The following is a 24,925-nucleotide window of genomic DNA, read 5'->3' as shown; positions in this document are numbered from 1 at the left end:
GCATGTGTCACTAGTAGATAATTGCCAGACATCCCATGTTAGATGTCAGTCAGAATATGGATATGCATACAAGCTACACTTGTCAACTTGAAGTTGGTAACCGATGGAATCCCTGGGCTTACCTATCTCTACACCATGCACTTATGCACTATTTCATTTTGAAATATCCTGCAAGTAGGGGGGGTATCCTAAATTGAATATATCTTCCATCTGTCCATCTGTCCATCCCCTCTTAAACCAGACAGAGTAATGATATATGTAACAAGTAGCCCTGCACATACCATGCCAAAACCCCACCCACCAAGAGGGCAGCCCAAATAAGCACAAGTATAGAAAGGCTACCAAATCCTGTCAGTGCTTGTGTTGTATTGTGTTGTGCTGTGCTGTCTGCAATAGTATACACACGTATAGAGAAAACAACCGCCCACATAATTGTAGGAAAGCAGGGTGGCCTGGCAATACTAACACAAGCAGAATAGATAGGTCTGAACAGCACCAGCACATCAGCACAACACGGACCAAAACCTACCTAACCAAATAAGTATCCCCCAGCACTGCCTGACTGCCTGCCTGCCACAACAAACACCACACAAAAGTATCTCTCTCCCCCAAAGCTCTTCAAGCGGGTGTGCCAAAACAGCACAGTCTTGAGCTTGAGCGTTTACCTCTGCATGAAGGTGCCATGTATGTCTTCGAACGTATATGGAATAGAAGCGAAACCAGGCAGTACAACAGCACGTGGGATCGGCCACACATAGCAGCTCAAATCATTCAACGGCACACACACACACACACACACCCTGCGGCAGCCACGGAGTAAGCAAGTCACCAAACAGGACTCACTCAGATGGAACCACCACCACCAGCAGGCAATCACTCAAATAAATTACTCAGGTCAAAGCGCATAGTTAAAATTTGAACCTATGTAGGTAGAGGCAGGCAGGCAGGCAGTAGGCAGGCAGTAACTAAGGCTATGATCCACCACCCACCATCCACCACCATCACCATCCACCGCCATCAATGGATCCTTCCTACCAACCACTCCCACCCACTCACACAGGCGTAGCAGGAGCCTTGTGCTTCTCCATGGGCTTCCCACCACCACCACCGGCACCACCGGCCCCAGCACCACCACCAGCCATCCACGAAAACGCAGACGCCCCTCCCACCGGGTTCGACCGCGTGGCAGGCGCCTTGGGCTTGCTTTCCTTGTCCACAGAAGCGGCAGACGTCGGGGTCGGCGGCGGCGGCGCCCCGCCCACATGCACCGTGCTGCTGCTACCAGGCGCGGCGGCACTGACGCTGCGCCGGACATTGTCCCAGCGCACGGGCGCCGGCGCGGAGGAGGAAGTGCCGTTCTGCTGGTGGTGGTGGTCGAACGCGGCGCCCTGGCTCTTGCGCCGGCTGAACTCGCCGCTCGGCCGGGACGCGGCCGCTGCTAGCTGGTCGACGAGCCCCCCTGCCCCCGTGCCGTTGCGGGTCGCCGCCGCCGAGGAGGACGAGGATATCGAGACCGACTTCTGGGGCTTGAGGATCTTCATGTTGCGCCCGCCCCTGCCTGCCGGCTGGTACCCGCTCAGCCCGTTCTCGCCGCGATGGGCGGCAGCGTCGCCGCCGGCGCCGCCGGCCGATGCGCCCCCCTGCCGCCAGGATCCCCATATGCCTGCCGTGGAGTCCCGCCGTGCAGTTCCTCCTGCGTCAGAGCCTGCGGTGTTGTTTTCCTTGCCGCCGCTGCTTTCGTCTGCGCCCTCTACGCCGCCGGAAGCAGTGCCCCTCTGTTGTGGTCGCTCGCTGCCGCTATCAGACGGGACGCTGGTAGCCGTGTTCTTTGACGAGTAAGCCTGCTGATTTGTGCTCGACGAGAAGGGGCTCGTGATTTCAGACTCGCCCACATCGGTTTGAGAGGCAGACGTCTCTGCCTGGTCAGGGACGACCGCCCCCATCTGCGGACGAGCGTCGCCAGACACGAAGGCTGGTGCGCTGGCATTGAGCTTTGGCTTGTCCGGCACGACGTTGAGCGTGGTGATGTGCTTATACGTAGCCTCATCTTCAGGGCGCACAAAGGGCACGGAGAGTCTATCACGATCACCACCGTTGCCAAAGAGTGTCATCCGATTCTGGGACAGGAGCAGGTCGGCACTGTTCGCGGTCAGGGTGTCACTGCCGACGAAGATGCGAATTCCTTGCTTCTGGTCACCCGCCTCGGCGTTTTCCCCTGTGATCTCGAAGTCCACATTGATGTAAGGAACCTGTCGGCGAGACGGACTGGAGGACCGGGAGCTTGACTGGGCCACGGTGGCCTCTGCAAAGTAAACGGGAAGACTGGCGTGCAGGACACCATTGATGTTTCTGTGAGCCTCGTTCACAAGATTCAACTCGTGCAGCAGCGAGTAGTCAAGGGTCGATTTCTGCGACCCGGTGCAAACAACCGCGTATTGGAGCGTATCATGTGCGTACTGGGTTGTGAGCCAGCACCGGACAATGGACGGGACGGGCCCTAGAAACATCAGGCCTGGGGGCGGCCGGGTGATCTCAATTGGCGAAGAGTCATCATCATCGTCATCCCTGCTGCTGCCCAGGAGCAAGTCAAGACCGAGACTACTAGTCCTGCCGGAGGCCACCGAGTGGAATGAATGGACCGAATGACCCGCCGAGCTATGTCGTCCATCGGACTTGTGAGAGAATGACCGTTCCATCAAGGTCGGCCCTCCCAGACCACTTCCAGGCCTGGCAGGACCGAATTCGCCGGAGTGACGCGCACTCTGACCCCAATTGGACGAGTGAAGAGTGGCCTCATCAAAGCGGACACTATTTGCCCTTGAGGCAGCGCCCCGACGGGTGGGCTCCTCGTCTGCATCCAGGTGAAGCGAGCCCAGGAGGTTCTGACCCTGCTCATCGTCGAAGTCGTCGAAGACCTCGTTGTTGGGCATCTGCACTGGCCCTATGGTCTGTGTCAGCACCGAAGCCCTAGACTGAGTGAAAGGCAATTACTTGTAGGCAAAGAAAGGCTTACCGTGCTGGGGCGTCCCCCCCAGTACGCTTGGGAAGGGAGAGGGGTTCCAGACGGACTTGACGGCATCCTCGGTCTGGCGTCTCTCGAGCCTCATCAGCCTCTCGGCATGGCTGGCCTGGATGAACTGGACCTGCTTCACTTCCATCTGCACATTGTGGAGTTCTTGGTGGAGCTGAGGGGTCAGGCGAGAATCCATGCCAGAATGGAGCAGGTCGGGCGGGTGATGGGCTCTGGAGACTGCCGTCCGGTCGAGCGAGGCAAGGGAGGCGGCGATGAACGGACGAGGCCAGCAACTGCGTCGCTTAAGGAAGAGAGCCGGTGTGTTTGTTGAGGTCCTCGGTGTTCTCCCGTTACGCGTGCGTGCACAACCGAGACCGACGTGTTAGCCAGCCCAGAGGAGCCGCCCCCAGAGGGTGTCGTTTGCGACCTCGATCGTCGAGAATCAGACCACTAGACTGTACGCCCCCCACATCGCACGCAAAGACCAGTAGGTCTTTTCTGCGATGTGTCCTGCCGGGCGTTGGGGGGTATTGGTAGCAGCAATGTTGGCTCTGTTGTGGCGTACGCAGCAGCACTGACGCAGAGGCAGGGTTGGTCGGGGGTTGCGTTCGCGTGTAAGCCGGGAGAGCTGTGGGCAGCACTGGGAACGCGAACGTCGGCAGGGTGGGTTGAGCGGCGGGAGGCAGCGTCGGTCTTGTATCTACTAGTGCTGGGGTCGTCTGCCTGAGTTGTAATCTGGCTCGGGAATTGTTAAATGGATCCGAAGATGGCCGCCTGGGGCCTGTTGTTGCTATTCACGGCGGAGTGGCCAGGCGGGAAATCCTGTGCAGCGTTCCTTCGAGGGGGCACAGACACGTTGGAGCTTCTTGGTGCACGGTGTGGATGTTTCGACGGAAGGGACAGACCGAGGCGAGGTGGCAAAGGCACAGCTGCAGCGGCGATGTTCGTGTTCGGATGGTGGGCTGGGTCTGGTCGTCGTGGTCTGGTGGTTGAGTTTCGTTGACGGAAAGGGACGGCGAGTTGTGGTGGACGTTGAGGGGGAGCCTGTTCGAGGGCAAGGGCGGGAGAGGGACAGACAGCAAGGGCGGAAGTTTGGCTCGGGCAGGACACGACAGACCAGGTGCGATCGACAGGTCAGAAGAAACAAGGTTGGACTAGTATGTAAGATAAGGAGTCGGTAATCACTCGCTGGTTGAGACGGAGTTTTGTTTTGGGAGGAAGGCCAGGCAGGCAGAGAGGCGAGGAGATGGTCTACTGCAGGTTGCTGATGATGATGATGATGCGTGGCATGCAGTGCGGTCGGGCAATTTGGGGGAAGGCTGGAATGGAGGTTGGAGGCTGTGCGATGATGATGTGTGTGATTTATTATCGATTGCATGATCCCAGCCAGGTCGGTCAGGTCGGTCTGGCCTGCCCTGCCACAGTAAGGAACCACCTAGACAGTACCACCTACTCCAACAGCACTTTCTGCCAGACACGAGTACGGAGCACCTACATATGCGTGCAGGTGCGTGTGTACGGGTTGACGGAGTACGTACCACGGCCGCCAAGCCAGTCCCGTTCTCGATTTAGTTACGGATGCCCGACGGAGCGAATCGCTTATCTAAGCTGCCTCCCCGCCAGCCCGCCCGTCTGGTCTTGTTTCCGTCTCCAGGTTTCCGTCTGATGTTCCCCATGCCGGTCTGACAAGGAGGGGGGGACGGCAACGGGGGGCAAAAGCTGGAGATCCAAGACACCGGAAAGGCTGCTTCACGTTTGACCGTAAATTAGCACGTATGGAATGTTCAAAAATAAACCGTCTCTTTTTTGCTCTGTCTCTCTCTATGCCGCTCAACTCACCACTGTGTTGCTTGCTTGATGACCATGCTTTGTCTGCTTTGCCACGCATGTAGACCAGACCAGACTTTGCGCATGTTCATATGTATATGCTCGCTTGCTCACAGCCTACACACACTCTCTCTCAACAAACACCATTGAACTCCATCCATCCATCCATCCATCCACCCCCAGACCTGTGTAGGCGTTCCCCATACCGACTCTTTCTCGCGATGAACCTGCCTGGACCAAAGAAACGAGGGTACAAAAATAAGAGGAAAAATAACAAGAGAGCAAGGCAAAAGACAGACCAAGAAAAGCAGAGCATGTCTCTCCCCTCCCTCACTTGCTCGAGCTCTTCTCCAGGACAGACATCCCCGGCTCCGACCACGGCGCATCCCTCCAGACAGGCCACGCATAGCCCACAGTATCCGCATTGGGGAACCGCGGCTCGATCTCGGGCTCGACCAGCCCCCAGAGCACGCGGTACGCCTCCCCGCTCATGTGCAGGCCGTCGGGCAGCAGCTTCTCGAGGTGCCCCCGCCGCCCGCCCGCCGCCGACCCCAGCGGCGGCTGCGACGCGTCCCACCCGGGCGTGTTGGCCACGGCGTGGTCCATGAGCGCCTTGGCCAGGTCGACGCACACCACCCCCAGCTCCGCCGCGACCTCCCTCGCCGCCGCCGAGTACGCCGCGCTGCGCGCCTGCTCCCGCGTCGCCCGCCCGTGCTGCGCCACGTCCACCTCGGTCCGCCGGATCTCGTCCAGCGGCGGCGGCGTCACCAGCAGCACCTTGCACCCGTGCGCCGCCACGCGGGGGTGGCTCGCCAGCCGCGCCAGGTTCGCCTTGTACTGCTCCAGCGGCACGTGCTGGTTGTCGTCGTCCAGCGGCAGCGCCGCGTCGTTGGCGCCGAGGAGGATGACCTGTTGTGTGTGAGCGTGAGCAGATGGTGCGTGAGTCAAGTTTGCCTGTCTAGCTCTTAGGTTGGTAGGTAAGGCAGGCAGGCAGGTATATTTTCTGTGATGACCATTGATCCTCATCATCTTCTCCCTGAGCCTTCACCATCTGTGGGGTTTGCCGTGTGGTACAAGGCAAGCAGGCAGGCGGGCAGGCGGGCGGGCTGTTGGTTCATGGGGGACCTTGCCGGGCTTACCAGGTACTTCATGTCAGGCGTGCCGGGGCCCGGCTCCGGGAAGAGTTGTTCGAAAATGTGCAGGGCCTGGGACGTGTTATATCCCGAGAACCCCCGATTAACGACATCATACCGACGGAGGCAATCTGTCAAAGTTTCCCGGGTCAGCAACCCGAGTGTAACATCGGAGGTCGGTCTGGAGTGAGAGGCTCCGCTGGTTGGTTTGGGGGGGGGGGGAGACAAACGTTTCTGGAGGGCGGCGTAGAAGGAGAAGCCATCCTGGACGTCGACGCAGCCCTCGAACAGCGAGTCACCAAATAGGACGACCTGGGGATACGCTGCCTGGAATTCTCATCTGTGAGTGAAAAACGTTTCTGTGTGATGCGATGCTGTCGGAGATAAATTGCATACCGCCATTGTGGACCGAGTGGCTGATCGTTTCCCGTGATTTCGCTTTGACCGGACACTGAACGTTATAAACTCCTCGCCCAAAATCCAAAACTCCGCAGAAGCAAGGAACCCAAGAATGAACGAAGCAAGGCACTCCGTAGAAACAGGTCGGGCGGCGCTTTGTGGTCTTGTGATAAAATTTATGCAAATGACGTCCTGAAGCGTGGGGGGGGGGGATGTCAAGAGAGATATATATATGTTTTGAGAACGCCGCATGTGCTGTGCTGGCTGGGCCTTAGATGACAAAAGAAAAGGGTAGCGTGAGTTTAGATAGAGCCCCGGCACGAAGTCTGGTCTGGCGCAGACACAACCGCTCGGGTAGCGTGAGTTCGTGGCCGAAGCGAAGGAACCCCACTCACATCACACACATCACACACACACATACACCGCAATCTCTTAACGAACTACTTACAACAGCACCAAGTTACGAACCGGGGGGCCGGGGCTGGTCTGGTCTGTCCTACATCGCGCCCTCCGACCCAGCCCGACGTTAGCCCCAAACCGAACACATGGGTTCGATGAGAGCCAGTAGGCGGCAGGGAGAGAGTGACCGGGGAAGAAAACAAATCAAAATCAAAATCAAAAAGGGCAAATAAAAGAAGCAGGAGCCAGGGGGGCAAGGGGGGTGTGTGTGTTCCGAGGACCCGTTGGGGAGGGTCAAAACAAAACAAAAAAAAAAAAAAAAGAACGTTGGCAGGTCGGTCAGGACTCCGTTGCACATACCGGCCCAGGATCTCACGATATGCCGGAGCAGGTCACAGCGGTTGCATGGTTCCCATAACCCGGCAGCAACCCACGATTCGCGACCCCTTCCTTCCGCGTGGGCGATCATACCGTCAACAGGCCGGCTGCGTGGCCCTGCCAGCCAGCCCATGGGAGGCCAAGCCGGCGGGCCGCAGTGCAATGCAGAATGTGTGGTGGGTCTGCAACGGCTGTCCTCTTTGTCTTCTGCTTCTGGACAGTCCTGGTCGTGTACGTGGTACGTATACATATATGTGCCAGAGTGCTGTTTGTAAGTGACTTACACACACACACAACAGGAATGAGTACGGAGTAGGCTTGAAAAGTTGTTGCTGCTGGCCGGATGCTTTTTTTTAAACGCCAACTAACAACAAGCCGCGGCCGCACGACTCAAATCGCCGCTGGTGCGCCCCAGAGGCGGTGAAACCGGTCGAAAAACGAAGTGCTAGTGATATCCAAACCGCTTCTGCCTGGTCGACCAAAGCCAGCCAGCCTGGGCGGGCGCGCGCATGTGAGAAAAACACCGGTTCGGTTCCTGACTGCGGCATCCTGCGGTTTGTTGTCGTTCAACTCGTGCTTGCTGTGTGTTGTTCGTCCGGGTCGCCGCTCGTCCCAGCCAGCCTAGCCAGCCTAGCCACATGTGCATACTGCCACAACGCAGATAAAGGTTGGGTCGGGTCGGCAGGACCGGCCGACGGCTACCGTACCCAGCCAGCCAGACGCATTGGACGATCGCGCCTGCATGCAGGACAGAAGTGCCAATAGTGTAGATGAGGCAGGCGGGCAGGCAGGCAGGCAGGCACACGCTCTGGCGACCACGTTGAAGCTCTCGTGTCGAAAAGGTGTGTTTTTGTCCAAGAGAGGAACCACCCAACCAGAGCTGAAAAGTTTCGTACACAGACTGACTGACTGGCATCAGCCACGCACACGCACACGCACACGCACGGCGGCGGAACCTCCCCTAGTGCGCTGCAGTTACAGTGTGCATAGACAGTGCAAAAGCAAAGGCCAAGCCGAGGAAGACCAGGGGTGGAGGAGGGCAGAGACAGGAGACAGGGGGAAAGCATAGGCCAGCCAGCTAGCTTTATTAGTGTCGCAGTTGTAGCTGCCAGCTCTCCGGGCCGAACCACAAAGGCCCTCAGATGATCTGATAACGGTGTCCTCGCAGACTCCGGAGATGCTGAGGCTGCATTGAGCTGGCTGCGGGTGGCGCTATCCTCGATCCGATTGAGCACACGCACACACCCACGCACGATCGAGACCAGCATCAGCAGCAGCAGGCGGGTGTTGCACAACAACGGGCAGGGCGAGAAAATGGACCAACTCCTTCCCGCAGCTGTCGCCCAGCTGCTGAACTCGGTGAGCCCGGCACGTCTCTGCCAGGCCTGCTTCACGCTCGCATCATGCGCCGTCCTGGCCGTCGCCATCACCCCATCCAGGGAGCGGAAGCTCCTGGTCAACTACGGCGCCCGGGGTGAGGGGCAACAACCCAACACGCCGGCCGCGGGACGACAGGGCGACGGCGGCGACGTCCTGCTCAGGTCGGTCCGGAAGCTCACGTCGCTCGGCCAGGTCCCGCACATGTGGTTCTTCACCTTCTACGCGACCTACATCCTGTGCGCCGCCTTCTGGGCCGGCCAGTACCTCCTCGACGGCTCCGTCATGGCCTCCATAGCCCGAAGGCAGGCCGAGCTCGCCCCAACATCATCATCCGAGCCCAACGGCAACGCCGCCGTGGTGGTGGCGTGGTGCCTGATGCTGCTCCAGGCCGCCAGGCGGCTGTACGAGTCCTGGGCGTTTTCGAGGCCGTCCAGGTCCACCATGTGGATCGTCCACTGGCTACTCGGGCAGCTTTTCTACGTGGGCATCAGCGTGGCCATCTGGATAGAGGCACCCGGTATGTTTTGCCCCCTACACCACCACCCACCCCCGCCCAAACCCCGGCACGCCTGATTTCACAGAGTTTCGGTTCGGTTTCCTGACTATTATTGTGGCAGATGCTGTCCTCCTGCAGGACCAGTTGCGCCCCTGGACAACAACACTGGGCGCGCTCACGCATGACGCGCTGCTCAAGCTGGCCGTCGCGGTGCCGCTCTTCTCCTTCGCCTGGGTCTCACAGTACCGCTGTCACAAACACCTGGGAGGCCTCAGGAAGTACTCCCTGCCCGAACAAGGCATGTTTCGGCACCTCGTCAGCCCCCACTACACCTGCGAGTGCCTGATCTACTTGTCGTTGGCAATTGCCGCAGCCCCCGAGGGACATGTGTTCAACCGGACGATGCTATCCGCGCTGGCCTTTGTGGCGGTGAACCTGGGTGTGACGGCCCGGGGGACCAAGAGCTGGTATGCGGAGAAGTTTGGGTCGGACAAGGTGGCGCACAAGAGGATCATGATACCGTTTGTGTACTGAGATTTCCATAGAGGACCGGCGAGCGGACTGTCACCGCTTGAGGAACTTGCCGATGTTGTTCCCCAGCTTGGAGACCTTGAGAACATCCCGATATGTCAAGCTTGTCCGGACCGAGCGTTGATTGACACCACTGGCGAAATCCTCCGGGTCCCGTAGCATGTCCCAGTTAGCGACAGTCTCACGCGAAAGGCCGACGTCGGCTTCGATATCTGCGATGCCATGGAGGTACTGCGTGTACAGGTCGCCGGTCGTGACGAGTAGGCTCCGGGGCTCCTGGAGAATCCTGAAGGCGGGTTCGGGATCGAGGGCGCCGTCTGGCTTGCTCGAGTGGATGTTGAGACAGAGGCTGGCTCCCAGGCTGATGGTACAGACGACCGGGTGGTAAGCGGCCCCGTCCTTGTGCGGCATGATACCTACTCCTGGGGGATACTCATTGACGAGGACATGATTTGGGCGCTTGTGAGGGCTGGGCGCGAAGAGGTTGGCAGAATCGTCGTCAGCGGAAAGAGGCACTGAGAGCAGCCTCGACACGACTGGCTCCTCAAGCCAGGCTGGCAGGGGTGCCTCGAGGAGCCTGTCGTGGACCAGATCGGACGGCCATGTCTGCAGCCGTCGATGAGAGAGTTGCTTCCACCTGGGCTTCGGCGCGCCTGAGACCTTTGTTCCAATGTGAGCTATGTCGCCAGTCGGGCTACTAGAAGAAGGGCGGGGGAAATGGTGATGCGCGCACCTTGTCCAGAATGAGACGCTCTTCCTCTTCACTTATGAAGTCTGATATGTAGTACGCGGTTGCCGGAAGGCGTGGTATCCTGGCTTCGGCTAGGGAGGAGGGGAGTGAGACTCGTGTTATGGGGGAAGGAGCTCCACAACCCGTGGCCATGGGGGGCGAGAGATGCCAATGCAACCCCAAAAGGAAATGTTGCGAGCCGGGTCTGTTCTGGTCTGTCCAACCCTTCGACTCAAGTTCTAAGTTTGGGTTGCCGAGGAGGTCGAGGCGCGTGCAAGGGGCCCTTCGCCTCGTAAGCGTGCGACTCGATTAGCCCAATGCTCGATCCCAAAGGGCCCTCGTCTGCCTGTCCTCTCGCCCAGGTGTAGAGGCGTCCGACCGGTGGCGTGCCCAGACAAAGGTGCAGGAAAAGTGAGCAGGCTGAGAAGAGGACGTCAACGAGTGTGAGAATGACTGCGGAGCCGCGTAAATATTACCACAGCACTCTCCGCTACACTAGTCTCCGCGGGGCAGCACAACGCACAGCTGCGGGCATCGATGTTGGCACACGGAGTCGGAGCTGGGCTGCCTCGGAGCTGGTCGAGACCGTGGAGCAGGCTGGCAGGCTGGCAGGCTGGCAGGGTGAGCTGTGTGATTCGTGAATGAAGGTTGCTTTTGGTAAGGCTGGGGCGAGACTAGCTGGGCCCAGGGCCAGAGAGGCGGACAACCACACTAGGGAGCTCAGACCAGCCTGACCAGGGAGCTCGGAGGTGGGAGCTTAAGAAGAAGGACGGACGATGACTGCAGGAATGCCACAGGGATCGAACGAGTCAGGGAACCTTGGGTATGTCGTGCGACGACGCCCGCACAAAGCTTGAAGTCGAGGTGGTCCAAGCAGCCAAGCCAGGCTTCTGTCTAATGCGGCGGGTACGCGGCTGTACGGCAGCATGTGCGGATAGGACAGGATGTGATGGGACGGACGAGCCTGACGAGGTGAGGTGGGTTGTGTGACAGCTTGGCTGAGGTTGAGGCGAGGCAGAACCGGCTAACACACCTGGGCAGTCGACTAGCCAGAAGAGCAGACCGGACGATGACGACAGCCTTGGGTCTGGGTACGGAGTGCTGTGTCTGTGTGTGGACAGCAGTTAGCCGGGTGAGCAGGCGAGCAGGCGAGCTAGATGCCTAGGTCGGCAGTCGGTCCAGTCAGTCAGGCTGTCCTTTTATTACTATGCCCCCACCCTGCTGCCACCTTGCCTCCTTCCACTTGCAGCCGCCTAGCCCAGGGTTGAATCCACGGCGAGGGCAAAGATCCTGATAAGCCGGCGTGGCAGCATGGCTGGCAATTTATTGTCTCGACGGTAGCCATAAGCCACAAGAGGTCCACACTGGTCCCATTGACCTGATGGTCGTTTCGAGCGATGGCATGCGAGTCGCCGAATATTGCCAGATGCGACCGCGGCAAAAGATGGCTCGAGCTGTGAGCCTGTGACTGACCAAAGCCTGGTAGGTTTTACTAGGTAGGTTTTACTAGGGAAACAAAAGGACACGTGAAATATGCTGTAGTAGTAGGTTTGGTGGCGCTCGGGAGCTTATTTGCTATTCCTGGCCTTGCGCGTCGAAGCGTCGAAGCGTCGACTGGGCGGGGAAGGTACTCGGTACCCAAGTATCGCCTCGCCTCGCCTCGCCTCGCCCTTCTGCCTGGCATCCCGGGTGGGTAATGCGAACCCGACGAGACAGGCAGATAGGCGACAGAGACAAGGGCGCACAGAACGAGGCGCAGCCAGTCTCAGCAACTGCAAATGATCAACCGATTTACTTGGAAAGTGAAGTAAGCAGCAGCAATGTGGCGAGTCGAGAGGCAGGCTCTCGGGCAACCAGGCAGCAAGCAGCAGGCAGGCTGAGACTGGCTGGCAACAGACGGACAGACAGTCTGGTAGATAGGACACAGTATTCGTACTTAAGTAGTCAGTCTGGTCTGGTCTGGTCTGGTGTCAAGTCAAGCCCCGTCTCGTGTAGAGGGCCAGGGCCGTCTTGCCGTACGAGGTGATTAGTATGTATGGACGGAGTATGTACAGTATACAGGGGAGCATATGGAGGTACGGAGGTACATGCAGAGGCACGGACCAGGGGAGTGAACACATCATCCTTGGAAGTGATGAGTGAGTGCTGTGGGAAAATGGGAAAACAGGCAGAGCAACCGCCTGAGCAAGAGACGAGGGCTCGAAACGGCAGCACAGGGCGTTGTCGCCCGCCGTATGCGAGGTCGACCCGCCGGCCAATCAGGACAAGTGGCAATGAGAACACGCAGGGAAGGCGCGGTGCGAGATCAGACTTGGGTCACTTCGAGCCCACGGGAGAGGCAGGGGTCTGGAGGCACCCAGTCGGAGCTAGACAGGGGGGGCCACCCAGCGAAAATCTCCATCTCCCGTCCCTGCCAGCCAATGGCAGCCTCTTATCTGTGTCGTCCTTCTCTAGCCGTCTTGTCTTGATCTGGCCCTCGTGTCTGTTGTCTGTCTGTTTCTGCGACTGACGAGTGAGTGACTGTGACTGATACTGCCAGCCTGTTCTGTTCTATCCGTGCCTCTCAGTTTCTGTGCGTGTCCATCTCTCTTCTTTTCTTCTTTTTCCGTCTTCCCTCTTCCTCCTCCAAACTTTACTGTGTATACTGTAGGTAAGGTACCTAGGTACTTACCTAGATGGTGGATGGGTGTGGCACCCCCCTGGACCTCCCCCTCTCACCTTCCCTCGTTGCCCAGTCGTAGTCAATTTTATGTTGTGGTGCCTACAACAGTCAAGTAGCGTAGGTACTGTGGTAGGCAGGCAGGTTGGAGGGAGGTAGTCTCGCAGCCTGCCTTATTTGTTGTGTCTCTGTCCCCTACCAGAGGTACTCCGTACCCAGCTGCCCAGCTGCCCACCTACCCTGCCAGTCTGCCAGTCTGCCCACCCTGCACACCCTGCACACCCTGCCACCCGAACCAGGCCCTCTCTGTGGGCTCCGTCCGTCCAGTCAGTCGCGGCCCAGTCCCGATCAGACCCAGTCCCCCCAACCCAAGCTGGTCCAATCTGGTCCTTCCTGCCAGGTCAATTCAGAAAATAAACCCCAATCTCTCTAGCCTCTCCTAGAATCTTTCTTCTTGTTCACTCACGCTCCGTTTGGGTCCTCCCACTTCCTGCGTAGTCTTTTTTTTCCCCTTCCCAACCCTTCCCCCATCCTACGATCTCGAAACGGGGACAAGTCAAGCAACTACTGAGACATTATTATTATTAGTTTCTCAGTCTTTTCCATCCATCTTGTACACTACAACCCCGACCAGTGCCGTCCCGCACCACCGCAGCACCACCGCGCGCCCGTACCACATCGTACCTCACCGCATCCTCTGCAAACCCCCGTTCGTCGCCGTCGCCGTGGCCGTGCCTTGACCCGTCTGTTCGTTGGCCCGTCTTCTGTGCCTCGACCCTTGCCCCGGGCCTCTCTCCCTCTCCCTCTCCCCCTCCTTTTCCAGCGCGTGGACCTGAGAGGGCCTTTGTTGCACCCCCAAAGGAGCTCCCACCGATTGCAGATTGGCTTCCCCAGCCAGCCTCCTGGATTTTCTCCATCGGCCGCGACGAGTCCTCGTGACAGTTGGCCTGGTTTCAGTCCACCCAACAACCCCCGACCGAGTTGCTCGAGGCAACAGCGCCCGGACCATCCTGTCCCCATCCACGACCCTGACCTGACCTGGCCCGGCCAAGGTTCAGTCCCGTCCTGTCCTTGTCAGCTTGCTCTGCTGCTGCTGTTCCGTCCTGTCGTGTCCCATCACCCGGGCACTCTCTCGTCTCTCCTCTGGCACAGCACACCAGACCAGACCACGCCACGCCACGCCACGCCACGCCACCCCATCTTGAAACCACCTGGCTCGAAGCGGTTCATCAGGCCTCTCGTCCCCCCCCTCCTTCAACTCCGTGGTCCAGAGGTGCCCATGATGGTGCACAGGAACAGCTCACCTTCGAACTGAATGATATGGATGCGCAGAATGCTGCAGAGTCCGCCGCTACGAAGCTACCTGCTTCCACTTCCGCCTCTCCTCGGCCAGGCAAGGCTACCGAGCCGGATCAGGCCACCAAGCCGCCATCCTCTCCGCCCTCCTTGAACAAGTCGCCACCAGCCCCAGCGTCGACCTCGACACCACCGCCGCCGCCGCCAGCAGCTCAGGAGTCAAAAGACCCCAAGGACAGCAAGGAACCCAAGGAACCCAAGGAGCCTAAGGAGCCCAAGGAGCCTAAGGATCCAAAGCTGCCCAAGGAATCCAACAGTCCCAAAGAGTCTAACGAGCCCAAGGTCAGCCTTCCAGCCGTGGCCGCCACTCAAAATGATGACGAGACGGGCGCCGAGAACAACTCAGAGGCCGAGACGATTGTTCTTCCGGGCAAGGATGGCTCTCCCATCAAGAGCCGCAAGGTGATCAAGCGGGAAGATGCCAGTGACGGCGAGGACCGAAATAGCGTCATCAACATATCTCCGGCGAAACGGAAGTCCTCTGGTGGCAAGAACGACGGCCATGGCTCTAAGCAAGGCAGCAGCGGTGGCACCGGTCACTCCACGGACGATGCAAAACGGAAGCGACTGCTGGATCACCCCCGGAGTAAGGACTCGAGCGGGTTGAGCTCGGCGCCAGCATCTCCTGTGCAGCGCTCCCGCCAACAGTCGAGTGACATTCGCCAAGAATCCGAGGGCGACTCCGTCCACGCGAGGTCGACCAAGGTCTTCCCCAAGGAAAAGGAGCCCAGAGACAGGGACAGGGACGCCTCGAGGGCAAAGTCCTCAGACAAGACTGTCGTGCACAAGCGCAAGGTCCCCAAGGTCGAGTCTGACGACGAGGCCGATAACGAAAGCCACAAGAATCGCCGACGGAGGACATCTGCCTCGATAGACGCGTCGTCAACCCCACGGCCTCAGCACAAGGACCGCGACCAAGTCAAGGCAAAGTCAAATCATGACAGCATTTCGTCGCTGCGGCAACGTTCGACTTCACCACATCCTCGGACCCATCGTCGAAGCGCGTCCACCCAAATCGTTTCGCAGTCATCCAGCGGCCTCAGCCAGAAGAAGAGGCGTGTCCCTCCCCCTCTCACCACCGACTATCACTCAGACGAATCCTCTGCCAGTGGCAGCCCTCACATTCGAAGTTCCACAATGCGCGGCCTTGCGACACCAGCGACTGCCGATTCCAACATGTCGTCCGCCAAGAACCCCGCTCACAAGAAACATGTCGATGCGCATGGACAAACGCAACTCGCAAAGGCGTGTTCTCGCGGTGAATATGACAACGTAAAGCGAAGGCTCCAAGAGCGCCCGCAGGACCTGAATTTCCCTGATTACGCAGGCAACACTCCACTCCAGATTGCGGCCATCAATGGGTACGACGACATTGTTAAGCTCCTTGTCGACGCCGGCTGCGATATCGATTGCGTGAATCATGACAAGGACACCCCGCTTCTGGATGCTGTAGACAATGGCCATCTCGATGTCATCAAGGTCTTGCTTGAAGCTGGAGTGAACCCACGCAAAGCCAACGTGAACGGCGAGGAACCGCTGGACCGGGTGGACGATGAGCTTGAGAATTGTGAGGAAATCCGGCAAGCACTGATGGATGCCAGGAAAAAGCAGGGTGACCGGCGGCGGACCTCTGAAGAGCAACAAGATCAACAAGACAACCGATCACATGGTCCCGATAGCCCGCGACGCTCGCCCGCCCTGGCAGACTCTGCCGCGGGAAACAGGAGAGGGGCTAGTTCCCGGTCTCACAAGCTCAGCAATCATCTGTTGTACATGCACATGGACGACAAGACCCTACGGTCGGCGGCCGGCCGAGGCGACTTGGAAACCGTGGAGCGCATACTCCAGGTCAGGGATAACTTTGACGACGCCGAATCCATGGTCGCTGCAGCAAGGGGAGGACATGAAACGGTCATGAATCTGCTTCTTGCACTTGGAAATGCCAACCCGGACCCTTCCCCGGTGGATTCTGAACGCCCAGAAATTGCAACGCCGATTTTGGCAGCGATTGGTCAAGAAAATATTAGGGTTATAAAATTGCTACTGGCTCAGTCAAACTTCGATCCCACCAGGAAATTCCGAGGGAGGCACTACTTCGAGATTGCTCAAATCCGGCAGGGGCCAAACTGGAAGGAAGAAGAGCATATCCTCAAAGACGCCTATGACGATTATAAGCGCAAGCACCGCGATGCTCACAAGAAGTCTCCGAACCGGCGCGAGCTAGAGGCCAAGCGAACAGCCCGCGCGGAGTCTAAAGACGACCCGGCTAGGAGCTTGAAACGCAAGGCCACTAGCCCCACACGTGACGGCCAACGTGTCGCAACCGGAAAAGGGCGCACGTCCGACAAGGAGCCTAGAGCAACAGCCTCTGTTTCCTCCAAAAACGAAGAGCTGACCTCACCCAAGCGCGGACCTGGAAGGCCAAGGAAGGACGACCGCGGGCTCCCCACAATCGCCATATCCGACGGCGAGAACTCGCCAGCCAGCAAGTCGACTTCAAACAAGCAGAAGCGCCCAGACATGGACACCGCCTCGTTTTCTTCCGAGGGCGAGTCCAAGCCACGGAAGAGGCTCATGTCAGGCAGGGACCTTAAGGAACAGAGGGAGAAGAATCGGCGCCACAGCATGGTGTCGAACGCTTCGTCTCTTCGGGAGCCTTCGAGCCCTCGTGACAATCGCACCGATGACCCACATGAGCCCCCTACCGAGAAATACCACGACCGCGCCAAGGCACTCAAGAGGGACGAGTCGCGAGACAGATTATCCGTCTCTGGCGAGCATTCCAGCAAACGTAGCCGCACCAGTGCCACTCCTGACCGTGTGTCCGAGAAGGAAGGCGAGCCTGTTAAGAGAAGGCGACTCGATGCCGAAAAGAAGGAGCGACTACCAAAGCCGAGCTCGTCGCCAGATCGCAACCGCAAATCGACCGCACCTCGTGACACGTCTTCTTCATCAAAATCGGACGAGAAGTCCTCTCGCAAGCACGGTGATCAAGCCGACAAGAAGGACTCGACCAAGTCTCGGAAATCTGACTCGGCCTCCGATAGCAACCGGCGGGATTCTAGCAAGTGTGCACCGGCAGAAAAGTCTTCGGAAAAGAGCATCCATGTCAAGGCAGAAGATCCCGATATCGTGATGCGTGACGCAGACCAAGCCCAGGAGGAAGAGAACCAGGCCCGTGCGGCACGCGAACGTGAACGCGAACGCGAACAAGAAGAAGAGAAGAAGCGCCGCGCCGAGCTAGAAGCCAGGAAGAAAGAGAAAGAGGCCGAGGAGCGAAGACGTCGTGAGGAGGAAGAGCACAAGCGTCGCCAAGCAGAGATCAAGCAGCGCGAGGAGGCCGAAAAGGAGAAGAAGCGCCTGGAAGAAGAGGAACGTAAGCGACGAGAAGAGGAGGCGAGGAAGAAGCGGGAGGAGGCCGAGAGACTGCAGAAAGAGGAAGACGAGCGACGCAAGGCGGAGGAAGAGAGAAAGCGCCTCGAAAGGGAGAAGGAGGAAGAGGAGCGCAAGAAGCGGGAAGAGCAAGAGCGGATCCGCAAGGAGGAAGAGGCCGCTGAGCAAGCTCAACGCAAGCGCGAGGAAGACGAGCGTAGGGAGCAGGAACGTCGCGAGCGCCAGCGTGCTCTTAGAGAGGCTGAGCTGCGTAAGCGCGAGGAGCAGGAGAGAGCTCGCCTCGAGAAGCTTCCAGCGTTCCTGCGCTGGCTCGATCGTGGTGTCAACATCAGGAGTCCAGAGACGGCCAAGAGGTTCCGAATCCTTACAGGCGTTCGTTTCGACAGCATTCGGCCAGAGACAGCCGGCACCGACGAGGGACGCGAGCTGTGGGTCCTGAACACACAAGCTGCTCTTCTCTTGGGCGAGACCGATCTGCAGCTCAGTCGTTTCTCAGGCTGGGCCCACGTGCCAGCATCCGACGCGGCAAAGCATGTCATACTCGGCAAAAAGAGGCCCAGCTGCGGCCTTGTTGATGCGGACGAGTGGGACCTGGGCAGACAGCTTCCTGGCTACTACTTCGGCAAAGAACCGGAACAATTGAGCTTCAAGGAAAAGCGACAGCTCCAGGAGGAGTCCAAGTTGAAGTTCATGGCTATGGACTTGTTCTTTGTCAAGGTAAGCAGACTTCCCATGGTGCAATCTTGAGACGGTGGGACTAGGTGCTAACGCGGCTTTAGTTGTCTGACCTTTTGTTCTCTGTGCCGAACATGACGCACCTCCGCAATCTGGAGATCGTGGTCATGTACGAGGAGATACCGGAGACGGTGAAACAGTACGAAGATGGGGAGTACCCGTCCCGTTGGAGAGATGACCCCGACGCAGACCGGTACATGGGATTCTGCCCACGACCAAAGTACTATGTCAACGGTCTACTCGTCCGCGAAGGCAAGGTCGACGTCAACACTGTGAGCAGGACGCCTTGGCCGGAGCAGCGGGTGCCCAGGAGCGGGTTGACTGCGGTATCGCCCACGAACCCGAATTATGTGCGACTGGCAAAAGAGCAAGGCCTCAGCCACCTCTTTTCTGGCCTTAGAACACCTCCCAACACCACTGCCGCCCGTGCATCCCCTGGCCAACTCTTCTCGCAACGAGGATTCCAGGGTGTAAACGACGACCTCTCCCCTCCACAGTCCGATGCCACGACTTTCGTCAACGGCAGTGGACACCAGCCGCGCTCTTCGACCGGGTCGGCCGGCGAGCAGGAGAAGCCACTGGTCAATGGCACCGCTGAGCGCATTCCCCCCAACGGTGATGCAATGGATCACTGATGTCGGATATGTGTGCCTGCAACAGACGGCGCGAAACATATCGCCAACCCACGCCGTGGCGGGGTTTGCCTCCCATGTCCAATTTTAAATGCAGGAGCAGCTGGCTGGATCTCTCGACAAACATCTAAGCGACAAGATGTTCAGTGTGTGCCCTGTACGTAGTTACTGGGGGCAGTACGAGTTCCACTTTTGCTCCAAAACAGCACGATTAGCAGAATCGACCAGATGATATAGCTCTGGGGCTTTTGGATGGTTGTTGCGGTTTTGTGTGGAGGGATGGCTGGAGCGCATCATCACCTGAGAATCCGATCAGGAGAACTTTGCCCAGATTTGTATGCTGCCACCAACTGAAGGCAAGTTGGAAGAAGATGGCTTCACAGCTACGGGGTGGCTAGCCATCTTATACAATTGTGTAACTGCATCAACATAGCATGGCGATCAGCAATGAATTGAGAGGAGACAGCCGATTTGGCTGTCGAAAGACAAAAAGAACAGCGCTACGTAGTGACAAGGTGACATGGTTGAATGTGCCGTAGGATGGATGCTGCCACTCAGCGTGATTGTAACAACGGGTAATATTGGACGATGCGGAGGGTAGAAGCTGTCTGATACTGTCTTGATAAATGTCCCGATTGAATGGAAGCATGGTAATGTGATGCGCCTGAGGCGTCTGACGAAGTGGTGATCTCCCGGAGGAAGGCGGTGACATCAGCGGGGCAGAATTTTGCTGAGAGTCCTCTCTCTCTTGGTCCCCCCCGGCACCCAAAAGTTGGTAAGTACTTCTCGCCATCAAGAACAATAAACGCAGGCACCAGGCACCAGACGCCACACAGCACTCAACACCACCAAATCGAACCATAAGGCAACTTGATTTAATTCTATTAGTGGCTTTTTGCCCGCAAAAACACCGCCAAGATGTCGACCACGGTGGAGAAGGTCAGTAGTGAGGCCTCGTTTGCGACAAAGACTGCCCATGGCTGACAGCAACAACCACAGATCAAGCAAATCGAGGAAGAAGTGCGTTCAACCCCCGGGCAGATCCATACTACCCGAAATCCAAGCTCCTCGATGGACGACGACTGCCTCCAACCCCGCCCCGTCGCCGACCAACGAGACCGCGACAACTGCGGACGGGCGATGCGATGCTAACAGCATGGACAGATGGCCCGAACCCAAAAGAACAAGGCGACGTCGTTCCATCTGGGTCAACTCAAAGCAAAACTCGCGAAGCTCAAGAAGGAACTCCTCACGCCCTCGGGCGGTGGCGGCGGTGGCGGCGCCGGCTTCGATGTCGCCCGGACAGGTGTCGCGAGTGTCGGGTTCATCGGGTTCCCCTCCGTAGGGAAGAGCACGCTGATGAGCAGGCTGACGGGCCAGCACTCTGAGGCGGCGGCATACGAGTTCACGACCCTGACGAGCGTGCCGGGCCAGGTCATGTACAACGGCGCGCCGCTGCAGATCATCGACCTTCCGGGTATCATCGAGGGGGCCAAGGACGGCCGCGGGCGAGGGCGGCAGGTCATCGCGGTGGCCAAGACGTGCCACCTGATCTTCATCGTGCTGGACGTCAACAAGCCGCTGACGGACAAGCGGGTCATCGAGAACGAGCTCGAGGGCTTCGGGATCCGGTGCAACAAGTCGCCGCCCAACATCACGTTCAAGAAGAAGGACAAGGGCGGGCTCAACGTCACCAGCACGCTGCCGCTGACGCACATTGACCACGACGAGATCAAGGCCGTCATGAACGAGTACAAGATCTCGTCTGCCGACATCGCCATCCGGTGCGACGCCACCATCGACGACCTGATTGACGTCCTCGAGGCCAAGAGCCGGAGCTACATCCCTGTTGTCTACGTGCTCAACAAGATCGACGCCATCAGCATCGAGGAGCTGGACCTGTTGTACCGTATCCCCAACGCGGTGCCCATCAGCTCCGAACACGGGTGGAATATTGATGAGCTGATGGAGGTTATGTGCGTGTCTCCCGGGTTCCTCCTTTTTTTTGTCTTCCCCTTTTACTTTTTCTCAATCTTGTCTCCTGGCTTCCTCCTTTGTTCCCCTTTTACTTTTCTCAATCTTGTCTCCCGGCACTTCTTCGGCGTGCTAACGAAATGGGATTGCAATGCAGGTGGGATAAGCTGAAGTTGGTCCGGGTCTACACCAAGCCCCATGGCAAGATGCCTGACTACTCTGCACCTGTCGTGCTTCGTTCCACGAGGTGCACGGTGGAAGACTTCGTAAGTTCCAGAAGTGGCAATGCAAATTTCCTCAGCCGTTGCACCACGTCAGGTGGTGGCCCGATTCTCCATTCTGACAGGACGCCAATAGTGTAACGCTATCCACCGGAGCATAGTCGAACAGTTTAAAACGGCCATCGTGTACGGAAAGTCTGTCAAGCATCAGCCCCAGCGGGTGGGTCTGGCGCACGAGCTTGCGGATGAAGACATCGGTGAGTTTTTACCCGAGTGTGTAGTGTAGTATCATCGACAGGCGGCGGCAAAGCGTGGTGGGGACAGACCTCCAGGTTGCTAACTCGAGTCTTCGGTCAAGTCACGATCCAGAAGCGATGATTTGTTGTCTCGGCGACAAATTTCTAACGGAGCCACAAGGGCTCCAGCCGGACTGTCAACCGCCTGCTGCCGGTCGTCCGCCCCCTACGCGAGATAGACGCGACTCGCCGTGGGGGGCAAGGACCGTTGCGCTTAGACGGGGTCATCTTTGACAGCGATCGTACTCGCCAATTTCGGGGAATTTCAGGTTCAAGGTCGGGTGGAGACGAGTCGCCATAAAGCTAATCCCAAACACTCCTGTCCCTGCAACGAAACCTGACCGTTGGCGGCTCTGTGTGGGCATTCGATCGCATCCGCCAGCGCGGCCGGGGACCGACAAAAGCAACGAGACTCCACAGCTGAGCTTTGAAACGAGGGAAACGCCTGCACGACGTGAGACTTTATCAATCAGATGCTGGCAGACGCTGGCGGCATGCTACTTTGTCGAAACCGGCAAGGACGACGAGGCCACAAGGCCCCAGGGGAACGTTCCTTTGGAGTGGGGATCGATAAAAATGAATTCAAGATTCGCAAAGCTTTACGTTGTTTGCTCACCTTCCCTGACCTTACTTCCCAGCCATGTTTTTTTGCCTCCCCGGTGTTACATTGTTGGACATCTAACTTCCCCTTCGATTCCTGCGTCTTGTTGTAGCGGCCTCCTAAGACCCCCCAGAGCGCGGGAACGGCATCCGAAGTCTGATACTGGGAGACCAGACGGATTTGGGCGCAGCTCATGATTCCGTCTCAACACGCGATCTGCTCCTCGGCCGGCATGTGCTCCTTGCCTTGCCAGTGGGCAAGCATCAGCAGTGTTCAAGCATCAAGGATGTTTCCTCCGTTCTTGGTCATGCACGCATATTAGAGCCAGCGGCGTCTGCTGCTCTAATGATTGCTATCGCATATGGGCGTGGGCCCTTCCTCTTGGGACTTTTAACACACACAGTGGCCAGGCGCAGTCGGCCCTGTGAATCGAGCATCAAGGGGTGTCTCTTTGACTTCATGCGCGCAGATCGGAGCCAGAGCAGCGTCTGATGCTTTGATGATGATGCTCATACTGATGGACAATGCCGACGGGCGCAGGGCCTTCCTTCTCCTGGGAGAGGTTCAACACACCCACTCGATCGACCAAGACTGGGCAACCTCGACGGCAAGACGGGGATGCCATTCCGGTTTCTTGTTACACTTCTCCACGCTGGAGCAGGATGGTTCTGCGCGATGATACCGCGGGCACCGAGCTGCCGTCCACTTGCGCTACGCGGCCTACGGGATTGTCGTCTGGGCGAAGGAGCCATCGCTCTGGCCGCCTCAGAGTCTTCGGAAATACTGTGTACGACCCCCAAGCAAGGGGCTTCAGCTGTCCTCTCTCTCTGCCCGCCTCAGTGTTTTTGTTATTCCTGAACACGGTCCCCGGCCCCTGGGGGTAATTCAGCCAGCCTCTCGGACCACCGTCATGCCTGTGAGCCGCCTGTAGTCGACTGGCTTTCCGTGGCCAGAAATAGACTCAGGGGCATGAAGTCAACTCATCTTCTCACGGGTGCGCGATACTAGAATAGCCCAGAGGAGGAATCATGTCCTGGTGTGAATCAAGATCACGCCGGGAAATCAGAACAGACGAAAAAACCCTGCCGAGGATTTGCAGCCGGCAACGGCGACGGCTCGATCATGATGGCAGCAGGGACAGGTAAAGCTTGGGGAAGGCCCAGAGGTCGTCTCCACACACCATTCGGAATGTTTCGACCAATGAGACCGATAGCCGGCTCTCGCTTGTAGGAGCTCTGCTCACTGCCTACACCACCGGCGGATTTGGCCTTTCACAGGGAACCTCTTACCGCCGCAGTTGAGCTGCACGGCCTGAGTACCTCGCATGAGTGGTCGTCTCCTCACGTCAGAGGCGGGGGAGAGGAGACCGCAAGTTCTGGGCTCTGACCCTGCCTCCCCTGTCAGCCCGCCCGCGGCGTTCCTCGATCCGCTCGTCACCAGCTTCGACGAGCCGTCAGCCTCAGTTTTTTTGTTCATTTTCATTTTCATTTTACCACACTAGCCGCGATGGCATACCCGCAACGATAACGCGCGTCTCGGAGCTTTCACCCTAAGCTAGGCGAATTACTGGAAACGGCCATGGCTGGGTGCTCGGGCCCCGGCCTCCTCTCAGCCGTAGCAATGGAGAGAAGGAGGTTATTAAACGTCGACGCGTGGGTGTAATGCACTCGCGTGTCCGCATATGTCTGTGTGTGTGCCTGGCTGGACCTAATAGAATCCACAGAGTCCGTCTCGCTTAGCGTCTTACGGGAAGCACGTCAAGTTGCGAGACCAACGAGAAAAAAAAACGTCGTTGTTTGGTGCGAAACAGGACCATCGCCGTCCGTGCTCCGATCCCCTGATTTTTTTTTTCCTTCCCTTCGCGCCCCTTTGTCCGTGCCTGGCTCCTACCCGGGGCTACCTTACTGCCTGATAGCGCGGCCCTCGTCTGTTGGGGGGCTTGGAGGCTTGGACAGCCCGTTGCCAGCGTGTGGAGAAGGGCAGCAGTGGATACAATAACAGTACAAAACAAAGCTGCTGTGGATACCAGGGTCGCCAGGTACCCAATGGTGGATCATGCGCTCGTACCGTGCCTAGCGGCCGCGGCTTTCATGGCAAATCCACAAGCGATCCCAGCTCGTGGGCTTGTAATAACTGACTGATCTCGAAGGGTTTCACCTCAGCCGCTCTGGTTCACGTACAATCAATCCCCAACCCAGAGTGTCGGGCGCACCAGCTTCCACGAGGCAATGCGAGCTTGGACACCGGGTTCTGTCCGCAGGTACTCCGTACCGTGGGGCGATTCCAGCTGGGCCAACTCGGCCGGTGTCAGCACGCACCTGCTCGGCGATCCTGTGTCGGCCGGGCCCTCGGGGTCTGCCCCAGGCAAGGGAAGCCTGGATAGCCTTGCTACAAGGTTCTTGACAGCAAGCTCATCTGTTGAGCGATTGGCTCGTCAGATCCTGACCCGTTCAGAGAATCCCACGCTGAATCGACGCATGAGTGCAACCTAGTGATCCATTCTGGTCGAACTTAGATGACTTGATATCGAAGGAGCACGCGTTGTGAGTGTCTTCGTTTCGGCTCGAGGTCCACCGCCAAGTTCGTCCTGCTGCTCGCGGCCAAAGCTAGATTACCACACAGTCCTCGCCCACCCTCCCAAGCCTCCTCTCCTGGCCGCCCCTCTGCCTCTCCGGGCCACCAGCGGGCCCCCGGACGGCTGGTTTGAGAAGCAATACGCAGACACTTCTGGGTACGATTCGCGGGGAGCTTACCGCGCTAGGCCCTAACAGT

General features: G+C 58.2%; 6 protein-coding genes across 6 annotated transcripts; 3 read left to right on the top strand and 3 right to left on the bottom strand.

Annotated features, from left to right (window-relative positions):
• Positions 1 to 895: 895 nt before the first annotated feature.
• Positions 896 to 4,343, bottom strand: KVR01_004237 (uncharacterized protein). The gene is made up of 2 exons (XM_044790786.1): positions 3,014 to 4,343; positions 896 to 2,941 (listed from the first exon to the last, which is right to left on the bottom strand). The coding sequence occupies exons 1-2, from the start codon at positions 3,207 to 3,209 to the stop codon at positions 1,053 to 1,055; spliced, it is 2,085 nt and encodes a 694-aa protein (XP_044646401.1). The 5' UTR covers positions 3,210 to 4,343; the 3' UTR covers positions 896 to 1,052.
• An 827-nt stretch (positions 4,344 to 5,170) lies between these two features.
• Positions 5,171 to 6,375, bottom strand: KVR01_004477 (isoamyl acetate-hydrolyzing esterase; the record flags this gene model as incomplete). The annotated part of the gene is made up of 4 exons (XM_044784347.1): positions 5,171 to 5,749; positions 5,980 to 6,104; positions 6,204 to 6,300; positions 6,370 to 6,375. 4 exons carry the CDS (start codon positions 6,373 to 6,375, stop codon positions 5,171 to 5,173), a joined length of 807 nt encoding a protein of 268 aa, XP_044646641.1.
• Positions 6,376 to 8,463: 2,088 nt separating this feature from the next.
• KVR01_004781 (uncharacterized protein) lies at positions 8,464 to 9,559 on the top strand (the record flags this gene model as incomplete). The annotated part of the gene is made up of 2 exons (XM_044782102.1): positions 8,464 to 9,046; positions 9,147 to 9,559. 2 exons carry the CDS (start codon positions 8,464 to 8,466, stop codon positions 9,557 to 9,559), a joined length of 996 nt encoding a protein of 331 aa, XP_044646945.1.
• Positions 9,560 to 9,589: 30 nt separating this feature from the next.
• KVR01_004486 (uncharacterized protein) lies at positions 9,590 to 10,439 on the bottom strand (the record flags this gene model as incomplete). Its single annotated transcript, XM_044787657.1, has 2 exons — positions 9,590 to 10,216; positions 10,290 to 10,439. The coding sequence occupies 2 exons, from the start codon at positions 10,437 to 10,439 to the stop codon at positions 9,590 to 9,592; spliced, it is 777 nt and encodes a 258-aa protein (XP_044646650.1).
• A 1,795-nt stretch (positions 10,440 to 12,234) lies between these two features.
• KVR01_004595 (uncharacterized protein) lies at positions 12,235 to 19,542 on the top strand. Its single transcript, XM_044784793.1, has 2 exons — positions 12,235 to 18,411; positions 18,474 to 19,542. The coding sequence occupies exons 1-2, from the start codon at positions 14,266 to 14,268 to the stop codon at positions 19,062 to 19,064; spliced, it is 4,737 nt and encodes a 1,578-aa protein (XP_044646759.1). The 5' UTR covers positions 12,235 to 14,265; the 3' UTR covers positions 19,065 to 19,542.
• A 290-nt stretch (positions 19,543 to 19,832) lies between these two features.
• Positions 19,833 to 23,887, top strand: KVR01_004735 (GTP-binding protein RBG1). Its single transcript, XM_044782022.1, has 6 exons — positions 19,833 to 20,000; positions 20,061 to 20,081; positions 20,226 to 21,037; positions 21,193 to 21,301; positions 21,393 to 21,513; positions 21,615 to 23,887. Exons 1-6 carry the CDS (start codon positions 19,980 to 19,982, stop codon positions 21,632 to 21,634), a joined length of 1,104 nt encoding a protein of 367 aa, XP_044646899.1. The 5' UTR covers positions 19,833 to 19,979; the 3' UTR covers positions 21,635 to 23,887.
• Positions 23,888 to 24,925: the final 1,038 nt, after the last annotated feature.

Source organism: Diaporthe batatas, assembly GCF_019321695.1.
Source record: "Diaporthe batatas strain CRI 302-4 chromosome Unknown Contig00004, whole genome shotgun sequence".
Taxonomy (NCBI): Eukaryota; Fungi; Ascomycota; class Sordariomycetes; order Diaporthales; family Diaporthaceae; genus Diaporthe; species Diaporthe batatas.
The sequence above is the reverse complement of the archived record's forward strand: the minus strand, read 5'-3'. Positions and strand labels throughout refer to the sequence as shown.

Bases quoted from the DNA above. Each gene is read 5' to 3' on its own strand.
- KVR01_004237 (XM_044790786.1), bottom strand. From the start codon at position 3,209: ATGGATTCTCGCCTGACCCCTCAGCTCCACCAAGAACTCCACAATGTG. The intron at 2,942-3,013 runs GTAAGCCTTTCT...CACAGACCATAG, and splicing joins GGGGGGGACGCCCCAGCACG to GGCCAGTGCAGATGCCCAAC.
- KVR01_004595 (XM_044784793.1), top strand. From the start codon at position 14,266: ATGGATGCGCAGAATGCTGCAGAGTCCGCCGCTACGAAGCTACCTGCT. The intron at 18,412-18,473 runs GTAAGCAGACTT...ACGCGGCTTTAG, and splicing joins TGGACTTGTTCTTTGTCAAG to TTGTCTGACCTTTTGTTCTC.
- KVR01_004735 (XM_044782022.1), top strand. From the start codon at position 19,980: ATGTCGACCACGGTGGAGAAG. The intron at 21,038-21,192 runs GTGCGTGTCTCC...ATTGCAATGCAG, and splicing joins GATGAGCTGATGGAGGTTAT to GTGGGATAAGCTGAAGTTGG. The intron at 21,302-21,392 runs GTAAGTTCCAGA...GGACGCCAATAG, and splicing joins GGTGCACGGTGGAAGACTTC to TGTAACGCTATCCACCGGAG.